At 40.7% G+C, this 24,430-nt stretch overlaps 1 protein-coding gene across 1 annotated transcript in view; it reads right to left on the bottom strand.

The window, feature by feature from the left end:
• Window positions 1-24,430, bottom strand: part of pamr1b (peptidase domain containing associated with muscle regeneration 1b) — a 43,783-nt gene that overhangs the window by 12,412 nt on the left and 6,941 nt on the right. The window contains exons 2-8 of the mRNA XM_079568510.1: window positions 21,471-21,647; window positions 16,855-16,980; window positions 16,183-16,297; window positions 9,773-9,990; window positions 7,955-8,062; window positions 3,378-3,548; window positions 3,031-3,222 (exon numbers count right to left, since the gene is read on the bottom strand). Of these exons, the coding sequence (XP_079424636.1) occupies window positions 3,031-3,222; window positions 3,378-3,548; window positions 7,955-8,062; window positions 9,773-9,990; window positions 16,183-16,297; window positions 16,855-16,980; window positions 21,471-21,647 (1,107 nt within the window). The remainder of the gene's footprint in view (window positions 1-3,030; window positions 3,223-3,377; window positions 3,549-7,954; window positions 8,063-9,772; window positions 9,991-16,182; window positions 16,298-16,854; window positions 16,981-21,470; window positions 21,648-24,430) is intronic.

Genomic DNA, 24,430 nt, shown 5'->3' with positions numbered 1-24,430 from the left:
GTGGCTCCGCAAACTAGAACCATTGTGTTAGGCCCTCATGACACCATACCAATACAAACTATTGACAAAGTTTACCTCTCCTCTGTTTCCACATTAACTGTTTTCATGCCTTCTTCACATTTCCCCCTGCACTCCTGACCCCATCTGAAGTCTCTGTTCCCCTGTCAGTCGTCCCTCTGGATTCCCTGTCTCTCCGCACAAAGCATCCACAGGCCTCTATCTTCTTTTCCCAATAGCTTTGCCACTTTCCCTAATCCCCTGTCTCTATCCGCTTGCCATTCCCTCCGCACATTCAGTCTCTTTCCCTCGCAAACGTACGCATTTCACTTTTTATTACAATAATTCTTCTGCCGTCCTGCTTGCAGTACTTTCTCTGACATGCGATCCTTCTTTCCTCTCTCTCCCTCACAGCTGAAACCCACAATCACAGCATGTATGAACGTATTTGCTACCCGTACAGCAGTGTGATATCTACATCCAGCAACCCCTTCCATAAAACAAATGACTATGTTGGGGGGGGGGAGCGTTTGCCGGAAATAGCCCCGGTCCATTATTGTGAAAGCTTACTGACAGCCAATGCATCACATGTGGGGTGTCTAGCGTAGCCTCTTTTAAGGGCTCACTCTACTTCAAGTCAATGCAGGATAAATATAACACACTACTCGTCATTTGTGGAAAAGCTTTGAAGTATTGAGCCGCGCGACCTCTGACACTCTTAAAAACGTCTTTCCTGGTCACCAGCTAAGACCAAGATAATCAAGTAGCAGAAGTTTATCCATCAGAGAAACAGGGACATCCTTCACCTAAACGTATTATCAGGAGCGTGATGTATACAGTGTTGTTTTTTTTCTTTCCCCGGGGCCATTTCTAGCTTTGTGGAGGCCTGGTGCAAGATTGTTTTTGGGGTGAAACATGCACATTGTACAAAGGATAAATTCCAAATGCCCTCCAACTCGCAGACATGACAACATTTATGTTAATGTGGAAAATACTAATAAAGATAAGACAAAAAACAAAGATAAAGCAACTTGGTCCAAACTAATTGACAAAAATAGTCACTAAAAAAAATTGTGTATCACTAATCTTTACATAAAACTTTGTGCATGTGAATACTAACAGCTAAAACTATCTTTTTTATTTGGCTGCAGCTGCCTGTTTATTTTGGGGTAGAATTGGACATGTCACAGCTAATACTTTTGTATCAAAATATCAAACCAATGAATTGATGAATGATGAATGATCTAATTAAAATGGGGGAAGTTTTCACCAAATGTTATATGCAAGAGTTTGAATAGGGTAAAATGTTGTAATCAAAATGAAGAATATTTAAAAAATATATATCATGATTGCACGGTGGCACAGTGGTTAGCGCTGCATCACAGCTAGAAGTTTGATCTCTGGCCTTGAGTGGAGTTTACATGTTCTCCCCGTGTCTGGCTTACATGAAGACTTCACTATTCTTTTGAATATGAAAATGTAGAAGCAGTGTCTGGCTCCACTCATGCCACTGACGGCCTTCGCTAAGAGACTAATGAGCCATTTCTATCTTTTTAACACACCTTTGGAGTCTACAGCACTGAAGTGTAAAATTACTCAACATAATTGAGTTTTTTGAGCGTGGGCACAATGTGGGCACCTGTCTAAAATGGCAGAGTGGCGTGACAAGTGCGGAGGGACTGTTAAGAGAAAATTATTTAAGCACAGAGATGTAAGGAAAGGGCCAGACTGGAGAGCACTTCACAATGTGATCACACCTCTTTTCTACAGTCTGCACAAACCAAAGAGGGTGCACTTAGAGGGGAAAGCCACTCATGTCTCCAGCAAAGTGCTGCAGGAGCAGGAAAATGAAACTAGTTAGAACTGGCTTCAGCACTGTGGGCTCAAGAAGCTGAAGAAAGTAAACTAATGAGCTGGTTTTGAAGTAGAACTTTATGTGATTTAACCACATAGTTATTGCAAAGTATTTTTTGTTCTGTGAATTAAGTGACTCAGTGTTTCACACTCAGTGGGGCTTTGTAATCATTTAGTAAAAGCAACTCAGCTGATAGAGAGGTTTGCCAAAAACTCAAAGATTGATGGTTCAATACCTGAAACAGGCAACAAATGCTCAATACTTAGACAAGACATGCTCTATCACTGTATTAGTGCGTCTGATGACAGACCGACCTTAGGCAGTAAAGCCAGCCATGCTTACTTGTCTAATGAGTGAATGAACAATGTTTTTAAAATAAATCCTGCCTTCATCTCCTTATATACACTACTGTTCAAACGTTTGGGGTCACTTAAAATGTCATTATGACAAATAATCGTTTGCCTATGGCTGGTGTAGGAAAATTGTATTTTATCCTTTTTTAATCACATAAAACTAAAGTGGTGCTGCTTGATGACGTGTTGATGGAGTAAACTTAAAGTGAGTGTTTTTGGAGGCTCCTCGTGCCAATTCTGATTTCTGAATGAACCAGACACGGACAGATATGTTCATGTCATTTTTGCTCTATTTAAGTCTGTGTTTACTAGAAAACGTTTAATCGATTACTAAAATAGCTGACAACTATTTCAATAATGAATTAGATGTCGATTAATAGATAAGTTATAATAATATATATATATATATATATATATATAATATATATATATATATATATATATATATGATATATATTAATAATACATTTTATTTGTAACGCACTTTTCATTCATAGAATCTCAGAGTGCAAGTTATGTCAGCCCTACATTAAATTAATCAGAAATACAGTCTACGTAGACATTGTTAATGTTGTGAAGGCCTATTCTAGCTGGAAACGTAATAGATTATTGGTAACTGATGATTAGAAAACCCTTGTGCAATTATGCTAGCACTGCTAAAAGCTGTTGTGCTGATTAGAGAAGCTATAGAACTGGCCTGGGTGACCCCAAACTTTGGAACGGTAGTGTATATATACAACATAATATATTATGCAGCTCTAATATGCTAATAGAATTTCACACGGCCTTAACTGATAAGCATGTCAAAATGCGACCGTATCTGACCTGTAGCGCAAACAGGAGGGGTCCCACTCCAGGTGTTGTTGGGCAGACATGTCCTCTGGGAGCTGCCGCTGAGCTCATAGGGCTGATGGCACAAGTACTGCAGCGCTACCAGCACATCGTTAGGTCCATAAACCAGAAAGTGGTCCCCATGTGTCGGCTTTGGGGGCAGAGAGCACACTCTTTCCACTGGCACTGGAATGAAAGACAGAACAAATTCAATTATCCTAAGCCAGTTGTTTTCCACCGTGTTTCGTATGTTATTCAAGGACACGTTAATAGTGTACACATGGGTGAGTGCATTTGTTTGGCTGGAGCAAAATAAAATGTAATTAACGTGATTGTCCTACCACACTCTGGAGCAAGGGCGCTCCAGGTGCCGTCACGTAAACAAACGGCAGATCGGAAACCCCGCAGTTCAAAGCCAGGGTCGCAGCGGAAAGTGATGCGTGCTCCAGAGTGGTGAAACAGCCCCTCTGTAGAGCCGTGGGACGGCACTGGGGGCCTGCGGCAGCCGACCACTGTTGGAGAAAGAGTAATTAAAGCTGTAATGTGGGCAGATGGCTGGCACAATAGAAAGAGGATTAGGTAAGCATCTGAATCCGACGCTGCCTGTACTTTCCACCTGCGTCAAACAGGCCGCACAAAGTTTTACTCCGTCAAGGTCACACAGGCTAGACTCCTAGACCTATTACTTCTAATTTTGGAGCTTTATTTGTCTGGATAGGCAACCATTACTCATTGGAAGATACCAGCAAAACAACGCCACAGCAGCACGCTCACAACAAGATCTCGCAATAAGATCTCACACCTTTTCCTAGCACACATTAGGAAGAAAAAAAAAGCCTTCGCAGTTCAGCCAAATGGTGCACTTAAGTTGTTTTGGTATTTATCAGTAGCACTAAATGTTAGCAGCCTCTTTTCCTGTGGCCCATCCTTCCAGGACCTGCCTCGGCAATATACCAGCCAGCTGCACTTGGTTGGTGGCTCAATCTAAGCTATAAGCCCAATGCACTCATGTAGCAGCTGACCACCACCAAGAAGCCAGAGTAAATGAACATTGCAATGCTTGAAATTATGATTTTGTAATTATTCTGTATTTATTATTTACAATGATTACTTGAAAGAGCTTAAAATGCATGTAAGGGGACAGTGAGCGGCTTAACAAAACACTACTATCTACTATGTTGGTGATGTCATATGAATTTAATTTTACTGTACAGACACTTTTCCCCACCCACTTCTAGTGTCTCTGTTATGCTCTGAGTGTGTGACTACAGGATTTAACCACAGTGACATGTGAGCGTTCAGAAGCTGCATATAGATTTCGTTACCTCTAAGGCAAAAATGAGAATACTAATTGAACATGAATCGTGATACACAACAGTGTTCTGCCATATGTGCCTCAACCTTAATCACAAAACTATCAGATGCAAGGCTTAACTTTGTTGCAAAAGTTTACTTCTATTTGAAAGGCACTACTTGTGATAGTTTGTCCAAGAATGTCTTTTTTGGATTTCATGTATTACTGCATAGTTCATACTGATTACTATGAACCACGGTTTACTTGACTTTAAATGTAAGAGTGGTGAGCCTAGATGCCTTCCTTTGTGCCCAATTAGAAGCGAATGAAAAAGACAAGCCATGTTTCTATAAACTACACTTCATAAGGTCACAGCTTCTGTGACCAGTTAGCATGGATTCCATGAAGATAATAGTTTAACCTTTGCAAACTGTCTGAACTGTGGCACACACTCCGTGTCCAGCCCAGAAGTGGTAAACCTCAAATACAAAGATGATGTCAGATGCCCCGCAAGGAAGTATTGTTGACTTTAAATTAGGTAAGAGCCTGCTCCTGCCAAAAGAAACGTTATTATTCAGCCACAGACGTTCTCACACAGCAAAGTATGTCTCCTGTGCATTCCTATAGACACGTATATTGTCTATTGTTATGATTCTATGTAGAGGCTTGTCTGTCAGTATGAAGCTGAATAAATATGCCATGATTCTCAGGGTGATGAGAAGACAATGGCAACGTGTCTCTAACAAGATAATAACACAGCAGAGCTAATCTGTGTAGTTTTAGTATAAGACTTTAGATCTAAAAATCAACTAAAACCTATTATAACATCGTTTACATTGCTCAAAATAGCACTGTATTGCTATCAAATGTACAAGGGTTACTTCTGGAACCTGGTGTGTCTAAGCACTTAAGACTAAGCAACGGTTTGTTTATAGAGTTGCAGCCGATTCAAGCCATTCCCTGCATCTAAAGGCTGAGGGTTCCAGCAATTGCAAAGAAAAATAAAACACACAGCTTTGGGCAGTGGTACAAAGGCAGAAGATGCAAACTCAGATAACACTGTCTTGCTGAACAGTAACAGTGCTAATCATTCTGACATGAACATGAAAATAAGATGAACATTAACTTTATTTATTTATTTATTTTAATTTTCTTTTGAGCAGGGATCTCACAATCCACTGAAGTGCATTGGAAAGAAAATCAGTGTAATTTAAAGCTCTTTGCGGTTGTAAACTCTAACGGGATAACTTTTAGCCCGATGACAGTTCATATTAAAGACATAAAATAATGGCCGCACAGTGGATGTACATAATTCTAGATGTGGCACGCGGCAGAGAAAGACATTTCCTCAGCGTTAGTGTTAGTGCAGCTGAAGTCTCCTCCCGGGAATACCAGCGGAGGAAAACTGCGTGCAACCAAAACCTGCCTTTTTTACACGGGCCTCTGACGGTGGAGAGGCTGGATAGGATTATAGAAGCACAACTGTTTCGCCAGTCGTTTTACAGACTTGAATGTAGCAGTGAAAAAGGCCCCATAAGGAAAGAAAAAAAGTCCTGTTTTTGTAAGATTTGTAAAGGACTGTGTAGAAGCATGAGTTAGGGTCCTGACTCCAGTAAATAAAGGGATATGTGTGTTTTTGGCCACAAAGTAACCACACCCTGACAGGCCAGTGCCCCAAAGACAAATAGGGCTTTGACATTTGAAAGAATAAACATGTCCATGGGATAAAGAGTGCATCCTAAACACTTCCAATTGTGATGACAAGGCACGCCTATTTATACTAGTCTTACACGTGATTGTTTGATTATTACAATGGAAAGAAAAACATTACTATTGGCAGAGGTGGGTCGTACATTCTAAGTAACTTTTTTTTTTGAATAACTGTACTTTTTACTTCGACTTGAGAAATATTAAAATGTACTCTTACTTGAGTAAAGAAAAAGTAACCCGGGACACTGTGCGTCAATCTTTAAGCGACAAGTCTTGATTTTGCCGCGTAAAATACAGTACATGTATTTTGTGTTTGTTTACCTAATTCTTCATAATGATTCCGTTTGTGTTATTTATGGTTATTTCTTTGAAAATATTACACACACACATTACACATATGTTCACATTATTTCATGTTTTGTTTTGTGTCACACTGAAACATGAATCAAGCTTTTACGCTCAAACAGTAACTCACAGTATTCAAGCAAAATTGTACTTTTTTTTACAATAACTAGAGTAAATATTTGGGCCACAACTTTTTACTTCTACTGGAGTACATGGCTACTGTGCCAACCTCTGATATTAGTATTGCGTTATTATATTATATTGTAGACCTGGTAAGCAGAGCATATAAAATCCAATTATGGGTAAGGAATACATTTAAAGCTAAGTGGGTTGATATTCCAATGAACTTCCACTGTTTAGTTCATCCCAAAAAGAAGACAAAACATTAGACAATTAAGATTACGGGCCTGATCTTGTGTTTCTAAACGCAGACTATACCGTAACATTTTGCACTGAGTAGGAGCACACTTTGTGATCTTGCGGCTCCTAGACTTAGCGCATTTAAGTGGGAAGTACGTGGGGTGGAGAAACACTTTTTCCTCCAACCAGACTGCATGGCCGGAGAGGGCTGAGGGAGAGAGGTTGTGGGGGAGTGAACATGTGCATTTGTTTTGTTCTGTGCAGCAGCGGGACCGGCATAGGCTACATCTCTATCTTTCAAGACACAGACATTGGTTAGCTCATGATGGGGTCATCACGCTTAAGGACGAACACAAGGCAGCGCGATGTAAACGAGGAAATGAATGTGAGGCTGCCTCAGTCGACCTATAAGCGACGCCCTCTCGCAAGTGGCTCAGGCACATAACACAATGTAGCGCCACTCACAAGATATGGCGCCTTCCACTTGTCGGTTAGAGTTTGTGCACTCCGTCTGCCAGGCTCAAGATCTGGGCCTACATTTCTGCATCTTTAAAGCTGGAGCTCAGTATACTACGTAAATACACAACCTGTACGGACCTTAGCTCTGGACAAACTTACTTTAACTAATTAAAGTATACCATCTTACATTCACCATATTCACCTTCTGGTTATGCTGTTTGATATTTCAGTCTTCGTCTCATCTTCTACAGACACACCATTTTACATAATAATAAACATCATCCAACAATGAATTGAATAGATAAAGATGAATACATAAAGAGTGGATAAACCTGCTTTATTCTTTTAGACTATAACGCTCCTATTAACTTTAACCCCGGTGAGACTAGGATTGGACTGGTCGTACCAACCAGGGAAAATAATTAGTCACACCCAATAAATTTTGAGGTGCGCATAGTCTCAGTTCAGAGTCAAAAGCTTCCTAAGTATTGAATGGGGAAAGCATCTGTCCTGAACCATCTCCAAATCACAGAGCGCCTCTCCCTGCCATTGTGACTTACAGCTTTTAGGAAAAATGCTTTCACCGGCCCAAGCTCAGATGAATTTCACAACTGCTTCATTCGTGTAAATATTTTTGATGGAAAATGTAAGTCGCGTCCACGCCACAGCTGAAGAGCTTTGACAAACAATCTTTTTCTGCGATCACGACAGCACAAGTGGTGTTATTAGAGCTGAATGATTATCACTCACCGTTTTCACACCTCTTGCCTGTGTATCCAGCCAGACAGGCGCAGTGGTAGGTGTGCGAGCTGTCCAGGATACAAGTCCCATCGTGCAAACAGGGTGACGAGCTGCACGCTATAAACACCAAATGAGAGAGAGAAAATAACTGGCATTATCTGTGACAGCAATGGCTTCCATTTCACAGTTATATGCAAACAGCGTCTGCGTTTGCTACTAATGAGGAAGACGGTGTATGACTTGTTTGTGGGAGAGAAAAACACAGCTAAAACGGAAATCATTATTTCGTTTGTTTGGAAAGTTGCTCTGGTCTACAGGTGGCCTTGTCATGACTTCATCACTGTGGGTATTTGGACAAGTTTGATCGGTTGCCCTCTTCTCACTCGGGCTGGTGCAGGACACTGATGAAAGCTCCCATAAACACACTGCTGTTATTAGCCTCTTCACTCCGCTCAGGGCTGAAGTGGTTTTGACATTTCCTTGTTTTCCTTTTTTGGCCCAGAGAAAACTACTTTTCATTAAGTCTGACTCGGTCATTAGGTCATGCTCTGGTAGCTCATTAAAATAGATTCCACCGAGGATCTGTTCTTAAAAGGTCATTTTCTCTGGTTATTTTTTTTTCCTTTAGATTTTGCTTTGAGCCGGCATGTGAATAATTTAGAGGGTATAGGTGTTGAACTCAATACTTAAAAACAGATGCACAATGTGTTTTAGTTCAGTAATCGTGTTGCAAATGGAACAAACAAAACATATTTATATGCCGTATTTTGTGGAGTATAAGTCGCACCAGCCAAAAAAATGCATAATGAAGAAGAAAGAAAATAAACATATATAAGTTGCTCCGAACTATAGGTCGCACCAGCCTTGGCAACTACCTGTGCACGGAGGCGTAACTGCACAAGCCTCTCCCGGCAGCACATTGTTCAAGCACCCATTATTCGTTCCTCTAGCTGTGGCCATCTAGCATTCAGCCTGCGATAAGCTTTTGTTGTTTTCTTCATTGCAGTAAAAGCAACCTCCGCTATATAAAAAAGTGTGAATTACATCTGGAAAATATGGTAGATTTTATTGTTGGGTAAGACATCTAACCCTCCTTTCTTCCACTGTATGCAATTTCTTGATGCTCCAAAAAAGGGTAAAATAGCTCTGTATTTTGTAATCGTTTACCATTAATTAACCTCTTTACCCCTACCTGAACCAAGCACAGTTTCTCCAGTTCTCCAGCTTTACCCAAATCTAAAAACTTCTTAGAAAAAAGCGTCAAAATAGCGACGAAAACCAGGATGAAAACGCAACCAAAAAGTGACAAAAACGTGCCGAAAAAGCGACAATGACACAATAAAAATAAGACTAAAATACGACTAAAGAGTAATGAAAAAGAAACAAAAGAGCAACAAAATTGTGACAAAAACGTGACAAAAACTTGACCAAAAATGACAATGTGACAAAAATTTGACAAAAAGCATTTGTGACAAAAATTACAAAAACATTACCAAAAAGCTGCAAAAAAGTAACAAAATAATGACCAAAAAAATTCAAAAACTTGACCAAAAAGGGACAACAACGTGACAAAAAATTGACAAAAAGCGTCAAATATGTGACAAAAAAGTGACAAAAACATTACAAAAAAGCGACAAAACAATGACAAAAAAGGACAAAAACTTCACAAAAAAGTGACAAAAACTTGAAAAAGGTGGCAACAATGCGACATAAAAGTTACCATCAGTTTTGTAGGTCTTAGCTTTCAAATGAGGCAAGTCGAGAAACTTTAGCCGAACTCGAGAAAAAGCGCTTGGCTGAGGTCAAGTTTTTTTTTTTTTTTTTTACCTGAAGTCTCCTGAAAAGTAGCAAAGAAGCCGTCAAAGTTCTTGTAGCCGTCTGACACAAAGAGGATGTGCAGACTGTTGCCGGTGCTGTGGATGGGCGGAGGCCGGGTGTTCCCACAGAGTCGAGCGATGACACGCGAGCGGGTGCTGTCTCCATCGCGGACCTCGATGTAGTCGTAATGACAGGACTGATGGAACTCCACACTGAGCATCATGAATCTACGACACAGAAGCAGAATAAAACATAATGATAATCTTTCTTAACCCCACACCTGAACCGAGCGCATCCAGTTTGCCATTACTCAAATCTAAAAGCTTCTTGAAAAAAAGGAGACGAAAACCCAACAAAAAAGTGACAGTTTTGTGGGTCTTTCAAGTGAAGCGTTACATGGCCCTATAGGCTGTAAGCTCCAGTCGAGTAGCTTTTAGATATGGGTAATGGTGGTGGGGGGGGGAAACCTTATGGTAAAAGCAATGAGAAAAACAATGTTTCCATTTTCCCTTGTCATTTGATAAAATTTCCCACTAGAGTAAATGGGGAGTTCTGGTCATTGCTATGGCAACTCCATGAAACATATGACAAGGGTTTCAGTGACTTTTTTCATTGAAACGACCAAATGGAATTTTCTGTCAAATTTACTCCCCATATAAATGTTATTATCGCTATTATCAAACCTTTTGATTGGAAACATTATTTTTCTTATTGCTTATTTAATAAAGTGTTGATACTCTCCACAGAAATTACAGAGTGCATTGGACTAAAATCTAAAAGCTTCTCGATGGTAGCTTTCAGCCAATAGGGCAGTGTAGCACCTCATTTGAAAGCTACAAAGAAGACCTACAAAACTGATCTAAGCTTCATCCTTTTTGTTGTCATCACATTTTTGTTCCGTTTTATTTTGTTTATAGAGTAATGTAATTGTGATCAGGCCACAAAAATTTGATCAAACACAACCAAAAAGGACCAGAATGTGACAATCATAACGAGGAAGAAGCTGAGACGAGTTTGGTAGGTCTTAGCTTTCAAATGAGGCGTTACACTGGCCTATAGGCTGTAGGCTCCAATTGAGAAGCATTTACATTTGGGTAAAACTGAACTGAAGAAAATGTGCTTGGTTAAGGTTAGGGATGCACCGATACCAGTATCGGGTATCGGGCCGATACCACAGGCTTGTACTCATACTCGCACTCATTCATGAGGTCCCGATACCAGTAACCGATACCATTTGACGTGCGGCCAGCGCACCTACGAGGCGCACCTCTCAGCTGAGGAGAGAAGAAGCAACAAACTGGAGAATTCTTTAGTGGAAATACAATAATCCACATAGAGCAGACTTTATTACAGGCTCTCTAAGTCAGAGTCTGTGCTGGATTTAACCAGAGCTTAATGTTGTTAGTGCTGCAGCGTGGAGTCTGCAGTGTTTACAAGATACAGGCTGACGTTGCTAACTCGCAGCTAGCAGTTTTGGCCATTCTGACGCCGTTTACAGCCCAGGGGTTTATTCATCTGAAAAACTAACCCAGCGACTAAAAAGTCCTCAGAAAATCCAAAATAAAGAGATGCAGCATGTCCATATTGAGTGAAAATGAGCTGCAGCAGAAGAATAAAAACGCTGTAGCTTCTTGGTAAGTTACTACAAACACACGAGAAAATCTACACGGAGCTGAAGTAAAGGAGAAAAATGAATAAAGCACAGGCATTGGGACTTCTGGATATGGCCTTTTCTGTCTATGATGGACAGTGCAATAAATTAAATCTTAAATGTGTAGCCTACTTTACTTAAGGAAATGTACATGAGTACATTATACAGTAATTACAAACCAATCTGCTGTGAAAAAACATTGAAGAAAATGCCTTGTACTCGTATCAGTATTCGGTATCGGCGAGTACTTAAATCAAAGTACTCGTATCGGTTTTAGAAAAAGTGTTATCGGTGCATCCCTAGTAAAGGTCGGATTTAAGAGGTTAAACAACATGCCAGTAAATTCAGATTGTTTTCTTATTATCTGTTGGTGATATGGTATACTAATTGGGAAGATTTTTAACTTAAGTGGATAGGCCCAGTTCAGATACAGTATATTGCATTTATTAAAGTGACCTGAACACAGACAACTTAATGTAAAGTTTAGGTAAATTTAATTATCCCTGTAGAAAGTGGTGGTCACCAGATCATATGATATTTTCTCTGTAGACTTAAAGGAAACCGTGCCCTGAGGGGATCGCAAACACCAGCGCTTGTTATATTAGCTCATGAATAAAAAAGGCTGGGGGAACCTGTCAGGAACTGTGACCGACCACGGTGCCACCTCCAGATCCTGAGCTATGTTACACCGACTGTATTTGTGTACAGTCTGCATGGCCCTGTGTTGTCTGGCACAGTCAGAGCTGCTGGCATGATAGACTCGTCATCCACCGCCAACAAAACATCGCTGAGTCGTAATGGTATGTATGTGTATGTAAATAAACAGGTCTCGCCACAGAACACCACTCTGGACCACAGTCGCTTGCCGTTGCTTTCTAACTGGCTTGTAATCGGTGGTTTTTCAGGTGCCATGACAGATTTGAATTTAATGCGTTCAGCTCTTTAGTGTTACCATGTGCTTCGGGGAAATGTTGGAATGCCTTCACAGCAGTTTAAATTATAGGGTGCAGGTCACATTAGCTCATGCTAGCAACAGGCACAGACATGTCAAAAGCACTGTTATCTAATAAACTCCAGACCAGTTATGATAATAATAGTATACAGTTAAGGCAATATGCAAATCCTGGGTTGTCCAAGAAAGTAAATATGTTTATGGTAAATGGTAATGGTAAATGGTAAATGGTCTCAACTTATATAGCGCTTTTCCACCTACATTAGGCACTCAAAGCGCTTTACAGCAAGGACCCACTCACCCATTCATACTCTCATTCATACACCAATGTACGCAGACACTTTATGAGCAAGTTATTCATTTAAAAACCTTTTTGTGATTTTGGTGCTCATTTTGCCCCCCAAAGATACTCCTGTTCATTAGTATCTTTAAACAATAATACAGTAGAAGGATTTAACAAAAGAAACATCTGAGGTGAGAGGACATTACAAAGGGCCATAGTCTTGAATAGAAACATTTGGTGTGAGGGAACTTGTTTATTTGAATTAGTCTTAATGGAATAATGCTTGTGGTAAGTACCAAGTTTTGAAATAGTTAAGGATCTATTTTACAGAGAAAAGTTGAAAAAATTGAAAAAACATTTGTTACCGTATTTTCGGGACTATAAGTTGCTCTGGAGTCCACCAGCCAAACAAGCATAATGAAGAAGAAAAAAACATATATAAGTCGCTCTGAAGAATAAGTTGCACCAGCCTTGGCAACTACCTGGGCATGGGGGCGTACCTGCACCGTTGACAAGCCTCTCCCGGCAGCATGTTGTTCATGCACCCATTTGGGAACTCGTTCCTCTAGCTGTGGCCATCTAGCTTTTAACTCACAGTTAGCTTTTTTGTTTTCTTCATTGCAACAAGAGTAACCTCCGCTTTCGCCAGTCCCTCGCAGGTTTCTCGCTCACTCCAAACTTTCTTTCTGCTGCTCCATTACCGTTTTTTAAATCTTCAGTGGTACAGGAGTATACTGGTACACAAGTCTAGAGCGCCCTCTAGCGGCTGTCAGTGTGAAAATAACAAACTGTCCCACAACCATTGTGAGATGAAATATTTTGATACATAAGTCGCACCTGAGTACAAGTCGCACCCCAAGGCAAACTATGAAAAAAGGTGACTTATAGAGACTTATAGTCTGTAAAAGTCAAATGTGAGCGGAGAATTGGCCAATTGGTACAGTGTATGGCCACAAGGTATGAAAATGGTATCTCTTTGTATCCCTTTATATCACATCCAGTGCCTAAAGATCAATAAACATTAAAAACTGGGAACATTCTTAGATACAATTGTTCCGATACAATGTCTAGCATTTTATTATTATAAGTAGATTATAGGATTTGCCCTAAATTTTGCTTACACAAAGTAAAGCCCTTCCTAAATCGTTACATATGATTCCAATTCTTGAGCTATGCTGTGTAGATGCAGATGCCGCTTTGACACTACACACAACACTGTACAGGACACACACATTTGCACGGCTTGGGGATTTGAGATGCATGTTTTTGACTTAACATTAAAGACAGTCTGTACCCAAACTCCATTTTTCTTTCATCTTAATCCCTTAGGTACAGGAATCAGAATAATGAAAAATAGTGTATTACAAGCTACTACAAAACATAATGATGTTAACATGTTTTTCGCTTAAATTTCCTTCACTGCAAAGCTAATAACTTCTGCTGCCAATAATGACGTTCTGTTTGCATTAAAAGCATGACTGAACGACCATCCACGTGTATGCATAATGTTAAATGCATAAAACATACAGTAAATACCAATCCTAACTTATCCCCATTACTTTATTTATTGCTACATTTCTGTTAATAGGCTGAAAAAGATTCCATGAGTAACATTAACTTTTACTGCGGAGCTGAATATATAGGGGGAAAAGCACGTTGGAGCCATTAAACACTGAATATGTATCTTGTGTTGCGTGCCTCAAAACGGCGGCTAAAACAATAACTGCCCTGGCACGATATGTGTTATAAAAGTAATGGAGAAAATGACCAGCTGAGATGTATTGATGCACTGAAATGCCACACTGTTGCCGTCACAAAAACGTTGCCGCAAAATTAGGCCTGACACACTTTGAGCAAAAAAATAAATAAATGTCTGGACGAAGTGGAAATTGGACTTTCGGATGCCAGAATCACTATTACAGATGGACGTTAAAGATCTTAATACGGATCATTTCACTCCAGATGAAACTGTGGCAGTGGCCTTGGCTTTACAGACTTCATGGCGTCCTTCTTTAGATAACCCCATGCCTTTTTCTGATTAAAACCGATTCTAACTGATTCTGTTATGTTCTAAAGAGTCCATACTTTGCACATGTATTTCGTAGCTTTAATCCTTTATTCTGTAGCTTCAAAGGACTACATCCAGTTTGTCTATATTGCCACTTGTCTATTATTAAGCACTGCTCCTTACGGGAATCTGCCACAGCCACTCATTATCCTAACCATTGTTCTGGGATGCGGCGGGTTAAAACCTAATCTGTTTCTCCTCCGATCTAGATTGCCAAAACAACAGGGCCTTGGTAATGGAAATGAGGCATAAGTAACCCAATGACCTTTTCTTTCACCGCAGTGCACAACGACGGTTGGGTTAATGAGTGAAACCGGCTCCCTGTAAACATAAACAAGGGGCGCTTAAAAAGAAACCAAACGATGCTTAATAACTGGCTTGATTACTAAAGGATGAACAATAAAAGTGAAGAAGCCTTTCAGATGAGAGGCAAAACATTCTCAACTCAAACAACCCACAGCCTTTGTATGAAAGAAGAAAGTATCAAAATGACCCTGATCAAAAGTTTACATACCCCTAGTTTTTAATACAGTGTATTGCCCCCTTTAACATCAACGACAGCTTGGAGTCTTTTGTGGTAGTCGTGGATGAGCTTTTCTTGCAGTAAAGCGGCCCATTCTTTTTGGCAAAAAGCCTCCACTTCCTGTAAATTCCTGGGCTGTTTTGCATGAACAGCGTGTTTGCGCTTTCCCCAAAGTGGTGCAATGATCAGGAGACTGAAATGGACACTAACGGGACCTTCACTTTATTCTGTTGGAGCCAGCACCATACCTACTGTGAAATATGGAGGTGATTCTCTGGCTCCAGCAGAATAAAGTGAATATCCCGTTAGTGTCCATCTCAGTTTCCTGACCTCATTATCATTGAACCGCTGTAGGGAAAGCTCAAACGTGCAGTTCATGCAAGACAGGCCAGGAATTTACAGGAACTGGAGGCTTTTTGCCAAGACGAATGGGCCGCTTTACCATCAGCAAAAATAAAGAATCTCATCCACAACTACCACAGAAGACTCCAAGCTGTCATTGATGTTAAAAACAGTAAACTCAGTTGTTTCACTATACAGGGCTTAACACAACCTCTAACTACGTGTGAAAAAAAAAATGTTGTGTTCATATTCTTTGAAAAATATACAAAATTAAACTTAAGAGCACAACTGTACATAACATAGTAACAATGAAATAATCCAAAAATGTGGCCAGTCAATTGGACTTCAACAGCAATAATCATGGATTTTTGTTGTATCACTATGTCCAAAATTACTGGAACGTTTGCTTCTTGATACATTGTTCCACCCACTGACACCATACAGCAAAGTCATTACACAAACAGTAACTGTGTGTTTTAGTAATTACAACGAATGACAGCTCTTTATGACCCAAATCCACATCAAGAATTTGTGTGGCGAAGCCCCACAAAGAATGATTTATTTGGTGAAGCTACATACAGTCGTTCATGCCTGTTTTACCTGAGCTCTATGGTGAAAGGCCGGTCCACCTGGATGGTCCACTCACAGCGGGCGTTGTTGGGGTAACTCTCGAGCACCAAATGGCCTTGTTTCTTCCGAATCACTCCCCCACACTCTGAAAGACCCACAGCAAGGCATCCCATCATGGAAAGTTGTGCGTTTAATCACAAGCTAATTATCATTTTTGAAGACTTATATTGTGCTGTTTTGGTTTCCACTTATGCCAACAGCAATTAAAGTTAAGTTCCACCACTCACTGTGAACTGTGCCCTCAAAGACAGACAACAGAAAGCACAAAGAGCCCTTGAGAGGAAAAAAAAAACTTTCCCCGTCTTTGCATTTAATTAGAATATACTTTTAACATGCCTTAAGGGAAAGTATTTGCATAAAAGTTCTATGAAGCATTCACATGGTATGAATTAAATTGATGGTATGAGATTTTGCAATGCAGAGACTGTCTTGTCATTCTGCTTCGAAAGTAAACGCTCGCGGGTACGTGGCATTCTTCCAAAATGGCATCATAGACGCAGCCTGAGATAAAACGGCGGGAGAGGACACACTGCGCATACTATAGACGTGGCCTCAGCAGACTAAAGTGCACAAAGAATTACAGAAACTCAATGCAAAGTTAATTAAGGCCACAAAGACGTGCTTCGAGTAAACAGGACCTACTCATGCAGTCCCCTCCAGTCCAGCCCGGGCGGCACTCGGCGCAGTATCTGCCGTTGATGAAGAAGTCGTCTCTCGGTCCCCACGTCCCATTGTTACAGCGCTTGCAGTTCTCAAATATACTGCAGCCTACAAAAGAAAGTTACAGAACTAGATCACACTGAAAAACGCACAAAAATAAACACAAACTATATGAGGCATTGAGGATTTATGTCGAAAACAAGGTTACGGCTGTGTGTAAATAAACTTTTATCACAGTCACAGATGTGAATTTATGGGAAAGGGCAGGGCAGCTTCATTTCCTTAGAACAGTTAATGCAGTAAACTGACCCACATTTTGGCATGATGGTTTCATTTATTGGTGAAGCAATAAGGTTTAATTCTACCTAGGAGGGGTTCCCTGAACGTGGGTGAGCAAAACAAAAGTATTCCTGACTTGTTGAAGTTTCCTTATGCATAGGAAGAGGAGGAACACAGACCAGTTGATTTTCAGGCATTTAAAAGTCCTGGTTCGGTGACATCTAAACAGTAACAAAGTATACTGTGTACACACTTTCTATTCTGCCATGGTGGCCATTTTAAATACTGTATAATTCAGTGATCCATTCACTTTTACCAGTAGAAAGTTGGTAGAAACAGCCTAGAAAAGATTGTAAACACAACTTTTCCTTATATTCATTGTCAGGTATGAGGAAGGGCTAATGGTGATTATTGTTTTTGGGTCAACGTGACTCTAAGCAAGTGGCAACATTCCTACTCAAGAGAGGAATGTCAAAAACTCATGTGCTTTTTAGTTGGGCAGTATGTTTGGAGTTACACACCCTTCAGGTCCGGCAAAACAAACAGACACATAACTATGATTACAGGTTTATTTTAACAATGAGCCAGAGCAATAACTAATGATTTATAGTTATGCACATGTTTCAGATTTTACGTTTTGTACAGTAAAACTCAATGCACAAGTATCTGTTTAATTTTTGACAGCTGTTTTTCCACCCCATAAAGAACACGTTAAAATATGAGCAAAGGGGAAAACATGACACACTTCTATAGCTGTGCGCCATTCTAATTCCATAGTTTACATGAGCTAGAGGATGGTACATGCTTCGCTTCCCAGTTGCAGTGAAACAAAAACATCTAAACTAACTATTAGTCGACTAAATTTTGATACATTTAGTCAACTATACATTCATATTATTCCATTTAAACACCTTAAATTTTGTTATTATGTTCTCTGTATGTTATTTCGTACCTGACAGTTTTGGCTACAACTGTGTCCTTCTTCAGAGGTTGTCAGTTGTAGCCGAAACTGTCGGTGGTAAAAAATAACTTACAGATCTGGCTATAAGAACATCAGTAATTGTACCGCTTTCCTCAACCACATAAACAGCTACGAGTTTATTGATTACAATGGAAGGACCGATACTGCCAAAAGCTAAGGGTTGTGGTTGGGAGCTTCATGCTGGCTTTCCTCTACTGTATTGTCCTTTTTACCAATAAGTTCAAAATAATGGAAGTACTTCCACGATGTGAATGCGCTCACCAATGGGCGAGGAAAGCCCTTTTCTTTGGTCCTCATGGCGGGGAGCTGACATTGCTGTAATACCACCCTCTGGTGGCCAAGCGATGACTCCAAAAGACAAACAGGATTCCTACGTAGCTTTGGACCTCGTTTGCACTGCTTAAAATCCTGGCACCAAAGATTTTTCTTTTTCTAAAAATTGCTATAACCCATGAGACAATGCTGGGGTAGGTGTCATATTTTTAAACCACGCTGTTTTTTGTACATCAGCCCCACGAGGGCCGCCTTTTGCCCTTTTAAAGGAATAGGCCACCGTTTTTACATACTAAGATATGTTCTTACCTCACTTTAGACGTGTTAATATATCCCCGTCTGGTCTTTGTCCGTGAGCTCTGCCAGGCAAACGGAGCACATACGCAGCCTCTCCCACATGTCACATAGCTCCGAAAAAGCTCACGATAGAAGCTACCAAGCTCTTCCACGTGTTCCCTATTTAAATAAAGTTACGTGAAGTGTTTTCATGCGAAGTATATTTACACAGAAATGTAGCGTGTCGATTTTATAAGCAAATAAAAAGGGGGACTATATTGTGAGGCGTAATGATACGAGGAGCAAAACGTCCGCGCAGTAACTCCTAAAGACTTCCCCCCGCTCACTTCCGTCAATAACCTTTAGGAGTTACTGCGCGGACGTTTTGCTCCTCGTATCATTACGCCTCACAATATAGTCCCCCTCTTTATTTGCTTATAAAATCGACATGTTACATTTCTGTGTAAATATACTTCGCATGAAAACACTTCACGTAACTTTATTTAAATAGGGAACACGTGGAAGAGCTTGGTAGCTTCTATCGTGAGCTTTTTCGGAGCTATGTGACATGTGGGAGAGGCTGCGTATGTGCTCCGTTTGCGTGACAGAGCGCACGGACAAAGACCAGACGGGGATATATTAACTCGACTAAAGTGAGGTAAGAACATATTTTAGTATGTAAAAACGGTGGCCTATTCCTTTAAGGAACAGGCTTCATAGGAGGAGATTGAGCAGCCATGTTAATTTCACAGGCCACTCGGGATCATTACTATAAACGGGGCTCAATGCAGCACCGTTTATCTGTTGTGTATATTTACTTTTGTTATAACTAAGTCGTTACTTTACTCCTTACTCTGAAAACGAGTATTCTAACGCGTTACTAAGTAGTGCATTACCCCCAACACTGAAGACCTAATAAACCTAATCGAGTAGCAAACCTGTTCCTTGAGAATGGTATTTGAGTGTAATGGGGCTCTTTTAAGTCTCTCTTTTTTGTTTTTCAGTTGGAAAAAACAACTGGGCATTTTAGTCCTAGTAAGTCATCATGAATAACTTCCTCCAGCAAAATAAAGAAATACTTTCAGGTGCATGTGTTGTCACTTAGAAAACAAATAGGCATGTAGTGCACAATAACTGGCTAATCATTTCGATGCTCTCCGATTTCATTGACAAATCAAGTTATCCTGATGCGATAATGTACCGTGACGTGTCCAAAAGTCTCCTGCCAAACCATCGAACATAAAACCATGGGGAGAAACAAATTAGATCATTGTATCATAGTATTGCTTTGTACTGCATAATTTGTCATGCTACAAGGGAAGCAGCTGTGCAGCAGAGGAAAATTGCATGGAAAGTACATTAAAAATGCGCAGCACCTCATGGCAGCAATTTAGTGTAGGATGTGCCAAACTGTGTGGATTTTCTAATGGCTTTAATTGTACAGGCATGCTTAGTATAATTTGGTTGAAAGTATCCTTAACATGAAGCTAATTGCCTGACAAAAATCTTGGTGCACTGCATATGGTGTCTTTATGAGGTACAAAGCAGTCTGTAAAGTTTAAGGGTAGTAGTGAAGGAGAGGTAAGCTTATCAGGCTAATTAGCACTGGAATCCATCCCATGACACTCAGCAGTGCCTCATTAAAAGGAGGTTGGAAGCCTGTGAAGCTGGTGGGTGTGGTGGCCTCTTAAATGAAGCAGGGAATACTGAACACATCAAGAAGATATATGTGTGTGTATATCTAAAAGTAGCAGTATTTGTGTTTCCTGCAGTTAAGCCAAACACAGTAGGTTCAATCCCGAACACTACTCAACAACTAAAGCATAATGAGGTCAAGACATTGGGTTATCCATCTCATTTCATATTTTGCCAAAAAGTGCTAAAAACGCAGCACGGTGGCACATCGGTTAGTGCTCGTGATTCACAGCCAGAAGGTCCTGGGTTTGACGCCCGGGCGGGGCCTTTCTGTGTGGAGTTTGCATGTTCTCTCCGTGAGGTTTCCTCTGGGTTCAACGGTTTCTCCTACCACTAAAAACATGTACAATAGGCCAGGGTGAGTGAGTGCATTTGAGAGTGCGAGTGTGGGACAATGGGACATTGGTGTGTTCACATGCCCTTTCACCCCCTTTCACCCTGTGCTGTCAAAAAAGCTCACAGGTCTTTAATTAGAAGAGCTAATCATGTTAGGCATCTATTTACTTCTTCCTGTGTCTTCATAAAGTGAATTTAGGAACGGACCAGAATGAGTTTGTTTACATGGATATAGCTCTGAAGAAGGGGAGAAACTTAGCATATAGAAGCAACAGAGCTGCAAACATGCAGCAAATATAATGCTTAAAATGAAAATGTGCTAACCTTTAAATCATAGTCATTATTGTGTAAAATGAAAATGTAAATGGTATGACTGAGAATTAACAATCGAGAGGATAGATGAAGAATACGTAGCAGTGTGGATGTCTTACACAGGAGAAGTTTATTTACCATCGGTACGGGACACGGAGACAGCTCTAGTCCTACCATTCAAGTCTGTCTATGTTTCCACAGCAAAGGGATAAATACCCTCTCGAGCGTCATCCTGATACGAAAGCAAAATATTCAGTGGCTGAGAGTGGGCGCCTGAACACCATAGTCAAGGCTATGACAGAGATAGTGCGACTGTACAGCTTGACCCACGGATAGTACGACTTTACAGCATGACCCAGTATAATAAATAGTTAATATTACTTTAATGTTATCCCCTAACAATGACAAAAAAAAATTGCTCCGTGGTCCTGTTGGCGTGCGGTACCTGGGTGGATGATGCAGGGGTCACACTCGTTGATGGCGTTCCGGCAGCAGGGCACAGCGTAGCCCACCTGTGTCCCCTGGAGAGGACACTTACAGCGGATCACATCGTACTCACAGCAGCCTCGGCACATCACGTTCCACTCCGGGCCCGGGCAGTGGTTGTACGAGTGCCAGTAATCTGAGAACGCACACATATGGACAATTAACTCAGCAATCACCCTTAACTAACTGAACATTGAGAGGAGAAAGGTTTGACATCGAGTGGAATGCAGAAGCCTGGGGTTCAGTGATTTGTTTATTTGGTCTTTTGCTGGGGACATGTACAGAGCAATTCCACCTCTGTGTAATTGCAATTAGGGAATGTACCACAGAAGCTAAATTACGTCATGAGAAACACCCACATCCCAACTGAAAATAATGGGATCTGTATATACAATGGGTGTTTGGAGAAAGTATTCCGGCAGTAAACACAAACTGGAGTTATTTAGGCAGCACGTCCTTAAAAGCGTAAAACTGAATCTTGATTCTACAAACCTCATGCAGCCCTAATTTGGAAAAAAAGTTAGACAGGGCAATAAAGATCAGTTTCAACAAGTGCCGCAAGTTATTAAACAATGGAGCCAAACAGTTACATAAAAGGTATTTACAAGCAGCTATTATTATCATTGTGATTATGAAGAAACCCAGGAAGAAGCCTCTGAATCTGCTGCTGTCGACATTTGAGCTATTTATTTGTTACGGGCCATACATGAGCTCAGTCAAATGATCTGTAAGAACCCGTTTCAAAACAGTCCACGAGCCCTCAGGCCTTGCTAATTACTGACTCTTGTTTTGGTTTAGACTGTGCAAATGCAAGTATTTTGGAAAGCAATGAGTCACGGGCGCTTTAGCCTGAAATGTTATGTAACGGAGTTTAACAGCTTAAACAGACAAATGGAAATTGTTTCTTGGCAGATGTGGATGGAGAATCTTGGATCTGTGTTGCTGGAATTGCACTTTTAGACACTCTCTCCATTTCGCTGAGGAATAATCGCCCTGTGATCAACCTTTAACCCATAACAGAAGGACATTGGCCGACTAAACTGGCGTGATAGCAGAATGAAGTAAAGGGAAAGGATTTTGTGAATTTTCTCAAATACAATGCAACCTTTAGATTTATTTGTAGAAGAAGGTTCAAGGCTCAGTTAAGGGTTTTGCTTAAGGGCACAACCACTGTATACAGGTGGCAGAGATCGAAAAGGCAATATTGGACTAAGATGAACTGAGAAAATATATTTCTGTCAAATTCTAGTGACAATTGTTTATGTTTCTGAATGAATGCCCAAATCTTACGTAGGCTTGAAATTGCCTCCATAAGTTATGACTGTCCGTGAGGCTGTTTGCTGAGGGGAGGAGCGGTGCGTCTTGTGAATGCTTCGTAATTTGTCCTTGACTTGGCCTGACACATTAATGATATAATAAATCGTGTCATTGTTGTCCAGCTACAATCCGGCCCCACTTTCCCCCGAAGCAAGAAAGAGCTACGGCACCGGAAACGGCGTTAATCAAAGTGTATGTGCCGTGCCTTGCTCTGAGACTGTGTCAGTATATTATGGGTGCTTTGAGGACAGGAGTAAAACAGCTCTTTAATGGGACATTTTATTTGCTGTTGTGATCCCAGTTGCATGAGCACGGACATGTCCCCAGGGTCCCAGAGCAACTACATGATGCTTGACTCAAGGAGAACATGCATGTAGCGCAGCTAATACTAATGCATTAGACTTATACAGCGCTTTTCCAGATGCTCAAAACATTTGTAGCCACAGGTGACCAGGGGTAGACTGACGGAAGCGACGCTGCCAATCTGCGCCATTGGCCCCACTAACAACTCACTCACGCACTACATTCACCCCAGGCTTCCTGGTGTTCCCCGGCGGACTACCAGGCTTACCCTGCTTAGCTTCCGCGATCTGAAGGGATCGGACAGAGGGGGTATGGTACTACTACTTAATTTTACAACTGCTACTTTGTTGTGCCAGTAGCATTTAAAGTACTTACACATAAAACCACATCGACAACAACATAACCAGTTCATAACATTTAATAAGATCCTGCTCTCAACTGCTTAAACCTAATGCACACTGTTGCACAATGGGGCACTCACCACCACATGCCAAGACGCCCAGGGAAACACTTTATTCTGGATTTAGCACTGGCATGCCTGCATTGTCTTCATTTGTGTGTGCTTGCTTTGTGTTTTTTGTGTTCATAGTTTCTGTTTAGACTGCCATTTTTGTGGATGTTGCAGCATACACAACAATTACAGCTGCACAGCCACAAATGTCTGCGGTAAGGCCTGATGTTTTTGTTCTGGATTCAGGGGCTGTAGGCTAGAAAACTAGATCTTATTGCCCCAAAACCAATGAGAATTCTACAACATGGGATATCAATGTCTAATGGATTTTTGCTTGATTTCTTTGCTGGCCAGGTTACAGTGGCATTCTGACACACACACACACACACCCACTCACCCAACCTGAGATGGCTCCACTATGCGTTCAGCTGACTCATTAATGTAAGCCATCATAGCCATTCTCTGAATTGTACTGTCTTCTTGCTCTCTTATACTCACAGAGGTGTGTTTCCAATCCGAAAACTACGAAGCCCCTAAAGCTCCCTAAAGGATTTTTTAAAAATATATATAAATATAAATATAATATAAATATAAATATATATATATATATATATATATATATTTTTTTTGTAGGCCCTTGGGCTCCAGCCCATGCAAGCCCAGTGGTGAAGTCGGCCCTGGCTGCAGTTTCGGACTTTGCCTTGAAGAAAGTGTCAGCCGACCATAAACCTAGCTGGAGAAAGAACGAATGATTACATATAGACTATTACATTTTTTTTTTTTTTTAATTTATTGTATGGTTAACAACTTATATTTCCACTGCTTTGTGTGTGAGTGAAGTTGCGATG

The sequence above is a fragment of the Gobius niger genome, assembly GCF_951799975.1.
Source record: "Gobius niger genome assembly, chromosome: 12".
In the NCBI taxonomy this organism is placed as follows: domain Eukaryota; kingdom Metazoa; phylum Chordata; class Actinopteri; order Gobiiformes; family Gobiidae; genus Gobius; species Gobius niger.
This window is presented reverse-complemented; position numbering and strand designations above follow the sequence as displayed.